This window comes from Lipotes vexillifer, unplaced genomic scaffold, assembly GCF_000442215.2.
Source record: "Lipotes vexillifer unplaced genomic scaffold, Lipotes_vexillifer_v1.1 scaffold950, whole genome shotgun sequence".
Taxonomy (NCBI): domain Eukaryota; kingdom Metazoa; phylum Chordata; class Mammalia; order Artiodactyla; family Lipotidae; genus Lipotes; species Lipotes vexillifer.
The window spans coordinates 20,685-34,200 of NW_006799337.1; the positions used below are offsets into that span (position 1 = coordinate 20,685).

The window sequence follows — 13,516 nt, forward strand, 5'->3', positions numbered from 1 at the left end:
TTACCATAGTTTCAACGATGATGGTGAGGTTACCTAAGCCATCCGTCAGAGCTACATAGCTTCCTCCTTTTTCTAAATGGCCAACTGTCTTCAGGTAATACCAACCTGGTTGAGTAAACTGAGTGGTATGAGCTATAGACAAGCAGAGAAAGACCCAAATAAGATTAAAACTGTGATAATAGGATTTCGTCAAAAAATAAAAAGCTGTTTACTGATTTGAGTCTGAAAGAAAACAGAACATGCCACCCCAAAATGTGCCACTTTAGCATGTGGATTATTTTGAGCTGATGGCAATCAAGACCTAGCAGACAAAAGAAAAACTTTTCTCTCTCCTTTAACTGCCTGAAAGAATTTAGATAGGGGACATGGCACAGAAAGACAGCTACTACCAGAGACAACTTTGTATCTGAAAGATTCACCTGCATGGCAGGGCAAACATCTGCTCTTCTCTTCCTATGAACTGTCTTCCTCCCCTTTGAAGCTCCAGGTCCCTATCCCATTCCTTAGCTCAGGATGGCATATTAAACCTCAATTGCCTGACTGCAAATTTGAGTCTCATATTTTTTTTTTTTTTTTTTTTTTAGTAGTACAAAATTAAATGTGTTTTTTTTCCTGGTGATCTATCTTATATCCATTTAATTATTAGATTAGCCAAAGAACCTAGAAGGGTAGAAGGAAAACTTTTCCACCCCAAGTCTGATTGAGTCTAACAACTATTTTCTACTTTGGAGAAGAATATTCACTGGTCTCATGTTTCAACTTCTAGTTAAATGGTACAATTATGGGAATATTCTTAGAATGACTGGTGAAGATAAATGAACCACACTCTGTCCGTTCAAGACTACTGAGTAAACCTTTTTTTACCAAGAGTAAAAAATAAAGTTATCCCCTCCCAACTTTTGATGATCTCTATTTAACCCATCCTAATATAACTACAAAGAATATGGTTTTTAAAAAGTTAACAAAATATTCCAAAAACTAAGCTTTATGGTTTCAAACAAGTTTATTTCCACAATATGTATTTACTGGGCACCTCCAAAGTTGGTCCTGAAAATGTACTGAGCAATATTCCTTGTCCATTTTGGGAGGTGACACAATTAACCGGTGACAAAAATTAGAAAAGTACATTAGTTCATGTAGATAATGTGGGACCAACTATTTCAACATTTAAGGGGTTAACCAACCAGGATATACAAATCCAACTTAACACTTCCATATTTTTGAAATAACAACCTGAGTTTAGAATAATGTCATGGTTACATGATGTCATGACTACAAATCTCTGAGAAAAATATATCAACTAAAAAAAAGGCTGGTCTTAGAATAATTGAGAATGAAATACACAAAGCAGCCTAGTTACCCAAAAGGTTCTTACAAAACACTATGACAAACCTTGCTTGAAACAGAGACACATTTAAAACTAACACACACACACACACACACACACACACACACACACACACAGAGTGTTCATATAATGCCCTCTAAGTGTTTTCTGCTTTGTCTCTTAGAGAGTAAGTTAGGGATTGAGAGATGGAATCTGAACCATACCTGATATCCAGATAGGAGCTTCCACTACATAGTGCCCGCTCCATGGCTCCTGAGCAGTCATCAGTCCACAGCGCCCATATGGCAACTGTTCATAGTAACTAGCCACCAAATTCCAAGCAATTGTGCTAAAAGATTTGTTTGATAAAAAAGAAACACCAAAGCAGCTTGTAATAAAAATGTAAATATCTACAAGCCTACAGTAAAAAAGACCTTATCAGAGTTTACACAAATATATGTAAATGACAAAAAATTACCACCCAAAACAAGAAAATGTAAGTTGCCTAAAGTTCACCCACATTTTGAAAAATCAAGTGTTGGATGCATCTAAATATTTTTAATGGTGAATCATATAATAAAAAATACAAATGTATATGAGGTGTACAATTTTACTGATGAATGGTGTAACCAGAAGATGAATCATGACCTACCAGTACCAGACATGTCACAAATGTGAGTCAAATACAAATAAAGGTTTTATCCACACTTGCTTTCCTTTTGACGGTCAGCATTCTAAATGCCCCAGTTTCAAGACATAATTTTATGAACTTCACTCTGGGCTGTTGCAAAGTTTTACAAATGAGAACTCTTAGAGTCAGACTGCCAGGGTTCAAATGATGGTGTAGGCAAATAGGGTAAGGGTTCCCCAGAGGAAGAGAACAAGACATAACTTTCTTGACATAAGAGAAGCCATTTTAGGCCTAAGCCATTTTGTGATCTAAGCCTGGCCACAATGCTTGCCCTTACAGAACAGGTCTCAGTAGTAAGTGATTTTAAGGGAATAAAAGAACATAAGAACAAACAGCTATTATCAGGCCAGGGAGATAACCATATCTGAGACAATATATCAGACCCCAAATAAGCTCTATTATTTTCAGCTTCTTGCTTTTTCTTTTTTTTGAGTTGACACAGCTTAGGTATAGATATAGGTATAGATGAAGAAAATAAGGCAAATGTTTAAAATCACTGAATTTATGTTGTGAGACTATGGAAGTCCATTGTACTTTTTTCTACTTATTGTGTTTTGAAATTTTTCAAAATAAAAACCTTTAAAAGTTTCTAATAACTTACGCAGTCATGTAGCCATTGATATAATTCTGATTCAATATGCGACCCCAGCAGCCTGCACCCACATCACTATTTAAAGTGCTAAAATCTTCAGAAGACCAAAGTTTCTTCTTAGTCAACCTAGCATCCTTTACTGTACGGGTCCCAGGGTAATGAGCTCTAGAAAAGAAAGGGTGGGAGGAAATGTAAAAAGGTCAGAACATGGCACTTATATCTATTTATTGAGTGAATAAAAATACATACTTCTCCAAGATTTCTATTTTAAAATAATGGGCAGCTTCCAGGTGGCTGTCAGACTGTAAGCATCCTCTTCCCACCCTGTGTCTCAGAACACCCTTAGAATGAGATAAACCTATAACACACAGAATGGGAAGGAAGATAGCAATGGATGAGAAATTTCTTTCTGGAAACCATAACATGGAGGGAAGGATGCTGCCTTCTGTGGAGGCAGCAGAAGAGGCCTAGAACACTCCAGAGATGAATGAGGTGGAGACAGGATTCTGACTTCCCAGGGGAAACAGAGAGCTTGGACAGTAGGAAGGAAGGAGTAAGAAAGAAACGAAAAATAAGACTAATGAGTCTATTATGTAATGTAGTATCTCCTCCCCTGCTCCCACTCCTCGTAGACAGAGAGGCATTTATTGTTTATTCCCAGGCAAAAACAAAAACACTAAAACAAACAAAAATGCACAGAGAATTCTTCTTTGAATAACAAGAATAAACTATCTTGGGAAAACTAGAAGTTATTATCCCAGAGCAGTGTGGTTCTCAACTTGAATGCTTTTTGCCTGGTGGAGAAGGCAGGGCAGGGCAGGATTTGCTACTGGCATCTACTGAGTAGAGAGGCCAGAGATACTGCTAAACATCCTGTAACACCCGTGACAGGTCCCAACGACAAAGAATTATCCAGTGAAAAATATCAGTAGTGCAGAGGTTGAGAAACCCTGCCCCAGACTAATGAACCCCTCCCTTGTTCTAGCATTTGAGAGGAGTCAGCCTAAAGATAAATGTATATTTATTGTTCTAAGAGTAAAATACTGCCATAATGATGATCGTGGAAGTGACTGATTATTGAATATAAAAACAATTAAGAAATTTCAAATGGAAAATAGAAAACAGACCAACAGTTAGTATAAGAATTAGAGAGCACGTGAACCAAATAACTTTAGGGACAAGAGTGTATACTTTCTAGGCCAACAACTATTTACAAATAAATTAACAATAATACAAGCAGAATAACAGAGACTGGATTATATCATAATTCTAATCTTTGTGGTTTGGTGTAGTAGTATTCATAACATTAAAAGAATGATTGTGAAAACCTACTTTAGTTTTTACTTATTTAATTCCATTTAGATAATGAATCTTTTAAGAAAAAAATATCCTACTTGGGAATTAATTATACTAGTAAAGACGAATTAAGGCACAACAGTAATTTGGCATTCCAGGATTTTATAAGGAAGAAATGGATAAAGAATAAAGAATATAAAGAATTAGGGAAAAAATGAGATTCCACCAAGATTTTGTTGAGTCACTGAACTCAGTTGAAAACAGGCATCTATTCAGTATTGTAAACATATACAACAGAGACCCCAAGAGCAAGCCAGCACCTAACAGGGTTAAGAAATTATTGTTCTGGTACTACAATTCCCAACTTGGAAAATCTGACTACTATTCTTTGAAATCATATAATTTTAATAAACTTTTACATTTTAGATTTATTCTATATCCCAAAACTTCATTCTATGGTCATGATATTTGGTTTTGACACCTCAACCAAATACTAATTTTAAGACTCATCTAGTTATCACTCAGCCAAATGTATATTTGGTGTGTCTCTGGTAAAAAATACTTATATTAAAAAAATAGCCTGGAAAATAATATGCAATTATGTTATTAATGATCTCTAGATATTAAGATTTTGAGTAAGTTCTAACTCTATCTTTATGGCTTTCTACATTTTCCAAATTTTCTATAATGAGCATGCACTATTTTTAAAATCTGAAAAAGTATCTCTTTTAAAGTTACAGAAATAGGTATTATATCCCTCATTCAGAAAACAATGAAACTGTTACATTTTAAACCTGATTGATTTATCAAATGATCTGAGAAAAGAGCGGCAGAACTGATACTAAAATCCAGGTCTCTCCCAATGTCCAGATCCATAGTTCAACAAAATGTATAAGTTCTTTAAGAATATAATTTTTTTAATGCATATAATTAGGCAAAAACATCTCTATCATTTCATGGCATGATTTTTCAAACTTTAAATGACAAGATTAAGATCAATGAAAGTAAACCAAGGTTTATCCTAACAGAAAAATATATGTATATTGAAAGAAAAATAGAACTTATGAATGAGGTGGATCATGGTAGCCCACTTTCTGAAACTCCTCCAGTACTCCTCCTAAAACCAGACAGACCAACCTGATGACAGAAAGTAAAAACCCACAGACAATATCCGCATCAAAACTAGGTGACAGGGAATCCCCAGGAGCCTTGCAGCATCAGGACTGGCCAGGATCAACAGACAGAATATGGAAACAGTGGAAGTGAAAGGGGACTAACGGGTACTCACCAGCCCCCAACAGCAGACTCTATCCTGAATGGAAGAATTGAGAACAGCTGGCTAAAGTGAAAATGTCTTTCCAGGCTTGAAATTGGGGCCAAGTGCCAAAAACAGTAAATTCACTAAGAGATCAAACACAATACTGTGACAGTTTAAACCAGATTTGTCCAATAGAAATACAATGTGGGGGCTTCCCTGGTGGCACAGTGGTTAAGAATCTGCCTGCTAATGCAGGGGACACGGGTTTGAGCCCTGGTCTGGGAGGATCCCACATGCCGCGGAACAACTAGGCCCGTGAGCCACAACTACTGAGCCTGCGCGTCTGGAGCCTGTGCTCCACAAGAGAGGCCACAATAGTGAGAGGCCCACGCACCGCGATGAAGAGTGGCCCCCGCTTGCCACAACTAGAGAAAGCCCTCGCACAGAAACGAAGACCCAACACAGCAAAACTAAATAAATTAATAAACTCCTACCCCCAACATCTTCTTTAAAAAAAAAAAAAAAAAAGAAATATAATGTGAAGTGTACAGATAATTTTACATCTTCCAGTAGCTACATTTTTTAAAAAGCAGAAGAGAAATTTTAATTATATACTGTTTAACCCAATATATCCAAAATATTATCATTCAACATAAAATCAATATAAAAATTATTAATAACTTACTTTTTTATATTACATCTCTAAAATCCAGTGCATACTTTACACTTATAACATATCTAAATTCAGACTAGCCATATTTCAAGTGCTCCATAAACACATGTGGCTAGTGGTTACCATATTGGGCAATACAAGCTTAAACCCTTAACTATTTCACAAATAGGTAGCAAACAATCCTTTCTGCAATGGTAGAGTCTCACCATAAGAATAAGCTGCTTAAATTAGAATCCAAATTGAATAAGATAGGAACATTTAGGATGAGGGAGAGACAACATTTAGACAGTAGGGAGAATAGGGCCCAGAGGAAGCAGACCCCAGAAAGTACTGTAACTGCAAAACAAAAATCTGCAAACATAGCGCAGGTCAAGCACAACATGAATGGGGCAGGGAAGCATACTCTTTCTATGGAGGTGGGAGCCACAGAATAAACATCTCCTGAACAAAATTCCATTGTACCACAATAGCCAAAAATTGGAAACAATCCAAATGACCTTTAACAAAGACTAGATGGATAAATTGTGTTATATTCCTACAATTGAATTCGAAACAGTAATTAAAATCAACATGACTTAATCTTATAAATATAGTGTTGACCAAAACAATAGATACTCTAAGATGCCATTTAAATAGTTTTTAAACAGGAAAAATTAGTCTCTGATGATAGAGGTCAGATTAGTAGTTGTCTTTGGTGCAAAATGAGAGGCTACTGCTTAGAAAGATTTCCAAGAGGAGAGCTTCATAGATACTGATAATTTTCTATTTCTTGGCCTAGGTGGTAGTTGTATAGGTATGTTCACTTTACGATAATTCATTAAGCTATACTCTTATGATCTTCTATATGTATGTATGTGTGTGTGTTTGTATGTTATACTTAATAATTTGTAAGGAAATGAAATTATTAGACAACAGAGGTATATAAAACTAAAGTGAATTACAGAATAATTATTTTAAAAAGAAAAAGCATTTTAGAAATGAAGACTAAAGTAGAAGGAACACAGATTAGACACTGTCTAATAAAGAGATTTAAAAAATTTGAGAGAAATATAGAATAAAGACAATATGCAAAGGAGATCCAATATGTGTAACTGGGCTTTCTACAAAGAAAACCAAAGTAATGGAGCAGGATGATTATTTAAATTAAGATTTAAGTAAAACTTACTGAAAAAAGAAAATACTGAAATATAGATATTCAAAGGGTGCACACTACTTACTGGGAAATGGTAAACAATATAAAAGTACTAGACTCTAAAGTTAAGGAGAAATATTCTTTGGACATACCAGAATTATGCCAAGTCATTTATAAGAAAAAATAAGTCTGGCATCAGAATTCTCAACAGCAACATTTTACGTAAGTAACCAACGGAGCAAATTTTATGATACTCAAGAATTAAGAAAATATGAGTCAAGGATTTTATACCCAGCCAAACTGTCCTTTGAGTCTAAAGGCCACAGATATATAGTAATAAACATGTAAAAGTTCAAGAAATATTGTTTCCATTAGCACTTTCTGAGAAATATAGCAGATATTAAGCTTCTGACACTTAAGAGACTAAAGGAGATACTTCAGCAAAAGACTTACAGGTGAGCACTGAATATGCTTAACAGTAGACACTGACTAAAAGAAAGGGTAATTAAACAGTATATAAACATTACATTTTCTAATAATGTATAACTAATACAGTTGACACAAAATAAAAGGAGGAAAGAAAGTGAATGTAAACTAAGTTTGCCAGTTAGCTGGAGTAAAAGATTACAACTTGCAGCTGACAAATCAAGATCATACAAGCTTATGCTCATGTAAGAGCACAAAGATTAAGAAACTCTGGTAATTAAAATTCCATTGTAGGAAAGAGGGGGAGGAAGAAGTGGTTATAAAATAATTTTAATATTAATTATAGTAAATGAATAGACAATATCTAAATAGAGAACCAAGATTATTAATAGAGAGCAGATCTCAACTTCAGCACTACTGATATTTTGGCTGGATAATTCTTTGTTGTGGGGAAGTTATCCTGTGCATTGAAGTATGCTGAGAAGCAACCCTGGCCCCCACCCATCAGATGCCAGTAGCACCTACGCCAGTGACAGTCAAAAATATTTTCAGTTATTGCCAAATGTTCTGTAGGAGGCAAAATTATCCCCAGTTGAGAACTACTGATATAAAGGTATCAGCATAAATGTAATCAATAGAATCAAACTTGTTAAATAACAAAAAAGACACTTCATTTAAAAAGAGCAAAGAAAACAAATCACATAGCAAAAGAATGTGTGTGGGGGTGTATTATATATATATATATATATATAAATATATATATATATGGTACAAATCATTAAATGACAAACACAGTAGAAAAGAAAACAAAACCTTCAGGTATATCAATAAATATAAATGAGTTAAACTCACTAAAATATGAAGATTTTCAGAACAAAATCTAAACCTATGCTATATGCAGCATCACACCTAAAACAAAATTACCTTGAAAGGTAAAGAATAAAAGTATGGGCAAAGATTCTATCAAGCAAATACAAATGAAAAAAAATAAAAGACAGAGTTCTCTCTTAGTTACATGCAAAGCGAAATCCAACCAAGAAGCATAATATGAGACAAAGAATGACTTTTTCTAATAATAAGTTACAAACCATAATAAAGATAAAACATTACTAATACCTATGTACCAAATAACACAGCAACAACTTTCAAACAGCAGAAATTTCATGAGATTGAAAGGAAAAATAGAAACTCGTTAATAAGAGGAAACTAACACACTTAGTAGCCTTGGATAGTTTAAGTGAACAGAATAATTAGAATACAGAATAGCGAAACAATGCAATCAGTAAGGTGGATAATATACACTCAGTTCTCGTATCCTGATAGAAAATATACCCTAATATAATAAGATAAAAAGAAGACCTTGGGAAATTTTATGAAAAAAATTAAATAATACATTCAGCATTAAATGACCACAATGCAGTAAATTAGAAAATAATGATAAAAAAACAGACTCTATGAGATAGACCTAAAGCAGCGCTCAAAGGAGAATTCATTGCATAAGATACCAACATCAATAAAGATAAAATGAATTAAACATCCAACTTCTTCATGAAGATACACTGAAACCCACACTTCCATTTACTTTTTCCTAGCCAAATATATTCAAGATCAACACAACTTTTTTCCCTCAGGATTTGAGCTATTTATGCAAGTTTTAACAATAAAGGCAAAAATTACATTCTAATTTCAATGTTTAAAATATTAAAATACATTTTACTTTTCTTGCCAAAAAATAAATAAATAAATAAGCCTAAATCTAATCTAATCACACCTCTATCAATTTCTAACAAGAAACAGGATAGATGAGCATTTTAAACTTAACTACAAAGATGAAATCAGTAAAATCCAGACTGTGAGAAGCTTTACAGGACAAACAATCCAGTTCCTTCAACAAATGAAAGGAAAAAAAAGAGATGGAGCAAGAACCAAAAAATTAGAAGAGACTTAGATATCAACTAATCATAATGTATGAATCTAAATTGGATCCAGATTCAATCAAATAAAACTATAAAATAACAATAACAGATATTTGATATCAAGAAACTATCACATAGTTTCTTGTGATAATGGTATTATTTATGGTGAAATGAAAGAGTTTTTATCTTGAGAGATAAATGGTAAAAATTTTTATGGAAGAAATAATATAATGTCTGGGATTTGCTTCAAAATAATGTGAGGAGGAAGAAAAGAGGAATGGATAGGCATGTGAATGGAGAATTGTTCATGGGTTCATAGTTATGGAGGCTGAATATTGGGAACATGAATATCCACCATATTATTCTGCCTATATTTGTGCACATTGAAAATTGTTCGTTAAAAAAAAAAGCACACATAGTTCAAGCAGAGCCTTCACACTGAATAAAGAACAAACTCCACATATATATGTATTCTATTTTTCAAATGTTTATATACATGATCATGATAGACAAAATTCAAATACACTTAAAAAAAAAAAATACTGCTGGAACCCAGTGAGGTCAAGGCCCCAAAGGCAGAACTGGACTAAGGAGCAGGGTCAAAGCCATACTGCTAAGGATATGTGACAAAAATCACGGTCAGGGATCATACCATACCATTCACCTAAGTGTTCATGAACGCCCAAGCACAGGAAGTCTGAGGGTTAAGAACTAATTTCACAACACTGCCTTTATAATTTCTAAAGTGTAAATACTACTCTGCCCCTTAATCTAAACAAAGCCATGTTTTATTACTCCAAACATTAAAACAATATTTTAAGTTACCAGTACATTATTCCATTGTCATAGAAAGATTCCCAAAGTATATACATTTCAAAGAAAAAAGGAATGAAATATCATTTATACATGCTTTGGTTAAATAAATACAAGAAAGCTACCTTCTGAAAATATAATCAAATGGGGAGAAGCAGGCAAAAACAAAGGCACAGTCAATATCCACAGCAAGCAGTCAGACACTGTTAGTTTTCAATGTAAAACATTCCTTACCCTATAACATCAATCACCTTCAAGAGCTCAGAGTCAAGCAGCACAGAAGCAGAAATTGGCTCCCAGAGATTATCACTCGCTATGATTTTCACTTGCTGGAGACCCTGATAGTTCAGCATTCTTCTTAACACCTTTCAGAGAGATAAGCAGAACACAGGAAAGGTTAAAAATGAGTTTTCAGCAGCTGAATTACAATGAAGAAAGCTAAAATGTCTTCAAACTCAGCATCCTGGATGATAATGTCAATATTATTTCTCAAAAGAAATGTGCCCCGTGTGGGGGGAAAAAAGCATTATCACTAAGATAATCTACTTCATGGGAATGTAAGGAGAAAAAAAAATACCGAAGAGGTAAAAATGTTTTAGAGGGATTTTCCCTCTGAATTTAAAATTATGTTTAGCCATAGAAAATTTGGGTGCAAGGGTGGAAATTTTTTTTAAAAAATTAGAGCAGTACTACCCATAAAAAACCCACTATTACCCTGGTATGCATTCTTTCGTGAATTCTCTTATGCAGACACAATAAATTGGGATCAAATTAAATATACCATTTGGTAAATAAAATGCTTTAGCTTAGTTTATTTTGAGTATTTTCCAATGTCTTTCAATATTCTGCCATTACTGAAAAGATTACAGTTCTTAGTATTTTGTACCATACTAGAAGTAGAAATAAGAAATATTCTGCTGTTACCCTCAAGTCTTTAATAGGTATACACAGGACAGGCAATAAAATCAGCCTGTAGGACTATCCATCCACCAGATTAAAAGTAACAATCTAACTGTAACAGGAAATAAATGAACAAAGCACAGAGTGCCTACTCTGGTATTTAGTTCTGTACCTGGGCCCCATGTGGACTCTAAAAAAAAAGCACAGGATGGGGTCCTCACCGTTAGGTGGCAAGCACACTCACCAGGACACTAAAACTAACAGAATGTCCTAGAAAATCAGAGAGTAGTATATACTGAAATGTATGGATTGCCAAAATATAAAACAAGACAAGAGAAAAGAAGACATTATTTCACCTAGGAGAAGGAGGTTCAGACTTCAAAACAGAAGTAATTTGTCTTGTTTTTAAATAGATCTTTATTGGAGTATAATTGCTTCACAATACCATGTTAGTTTCAAAACAGAGGTAGTTCTTGATGAATGGGTGTGAATAAACCCACTGCTATACCCCCAAGCACTCTGAACTGTCAGCTTCATAGTAGCAGGTGCTCAATAAATATTGGTTGAATTAATTAAGATAAGAAAGAACACAGATTTTCACAAGCTCTCTTTTCACTCTCTAACTTTTCTGAACTAAAGAAATTTCCAATTAATGTGCTCTTTTAGGAGGCCAATAATGAATCAATTCCACTCTGGAAGAAATCTGAACAGATCCTTAATAGTAAATAAAGACCAACTCTCAAGATTCAGTAGGACTGAGACTCCCAAGCTCTCTATTAGGAGACCAATCTTGAGTTTCATCACCCTGAAATTCTTTCTTATTCTTACAGAGAGTAAGGAGAACAACTTAGTCACATTTGCATTTATCATAATATTATATCTAGTTTTTCTAGTGCTACTCCTAGACCATCACCTCTAAGATTGCTTACTTTTAAGTAAGTACATATTCAAATAATACTGCAAAATATACAAGCCTATAAGCTATGTTTTATAATAGATTGCCAAAATCAGTATGAATAGCAGCATTCTTTGAGCAAAGTTTTATCTAATGTATTCCAAATGTTTTTGCTGTGGAACCCATCCCTTTCTGCCCCCTAAAAAGCCTAGATAGAAACCCTACCTATAAGAGAAATGAAAAGGAAGCTGTTCTGATTGGACTGAATGAGAGTCCAGAGACTCACACATCCATTTCCATCCACCACCCTCAGATCCTAGACGGGATTTTCCAGACACAATTTTAAAACATCACTGAAAACCAGAGTAAATCATAAATACAATGTAAATAGCAAAAATAAAAGAAATAATAGCCTTGCCACCTTTACATACATTGCTTGTTTGTAATGTATTTATTTCTACTCTTAAAAACAAATCCTCATTATTTCCAGGGGCCATCTTATTATACTATACGGAATATATATTCATTAAGCTTATCGAACCTGAACACCTACATTCATCTGCCATTATTGAACCCTTTCAATAGGCATTTTAACAAACAGGACAGAGATTCCAGTAAAATCTTGCTACAAAAATGGCAAATGCAAACTAAAAGTTATTTCCTGAGACATGTTACTGCAGGTAAACTAAAGTTTCAGGGAAAAGGAAATGAAGTCTGAACTGTTTGAAACGCTGATGATGAGTCTTAGAACAGGAATCACAGTCTTTCAAATCAGGTAAGCTGAAATAGAATGCAATGGAATCAGCAACAGACTCTTAATAGTAAAAAAATAAATAAATAAAATAAAATAACCACCTTAGTTGCAGACCATTAGTTTAAAAGAAAAAGGGAACTAAATTCTAATGCTTCTAATGCTTCCATCAAATGAAATAAACACAATTAAAGAGACATGTATAATCCCAAGGAGAAAAAAAAAACTATGAAATGTCAAACTTGGGAAGATGAAAGTCCATGACTGCAGCAACATGGTCCACCTGACTATAGGGTTACACAGGACACAGCCACTAACTTGGCTTCTGCTCTGTCCCCCTGCTGCTCTCATCAGACCTACCTGCACTCACAGCAGTCATAACTTTCCATGAACTCTTGTGCTTCAATCTTACACTAGCTCCACTGTCCCACCTCCACACCACCACACTCTCACCACTTCACTGGTAATGCCTACAGCATTAGGAGTGAACTTTTAGGAGTTAACTTTGAGTTACCTGGCTCTGGCTGCATTCAGTCCTCTAAATCTATACCTTCTCCTCCCCACAACTAGTGATTAAATTGTGCTGTTACTGCAGTGAACATAACGGCCTACTGATGGCTCAGTGCCCCCACTTGTCTAATCCATCTTTCTCCACTTACTCTTCCCCCAAATCCCTTTACCTCCCAGTCTTCACTTTTTCTCAAAGGAATGGCCCTGCCTTAGCAACTTGGGGAGTTCCTATCCATCCCACCTTGAAGATTCCAACTAGTCTCCCAACAGACTTCCCAAATCCACTCATGCAGAGGTGTCACGTCCTCTCTGTACCTTCTGACAACCCTGTGCATT

The 13,516-nt window shown here is 34.7% G+C and overlaps 1 protein-coding gene across 1 annotated transcript in view; it reads right to left on the reverse strand.

Annotated features, from left to right (window-relative positions):
- The window catches only part of GALC (galactosylceramidase), a gene marked incomplete at its 3' end in the record, with an annotated part of 53,751 nt that overhangs the window by 15,493 nt on the left and 24,742 nt on the right, over positions 1–13,516 (reverse strand). The window contains exons 7-10 of the mRNA XM_007471611.1: positions 10,359–10,489; positions 2,620–2,775; positions 1,552–1,676; positions 5–132 (exon numbers count right to left, since the gene is read on the reverse strand). Of these exons, the coding sequence (XP_007471673.1) occupies positions 5–132; positions 1,552–1,676; positions 2,620–2,775; positions 10,359–10,489 (540 nt within the window). The remainder of the gene's footprint in view (positions 1–4; positions 133–1,551; positions 1,677–2,619; positions 2,776–10,358; positions 10,490–13,516) is intronic.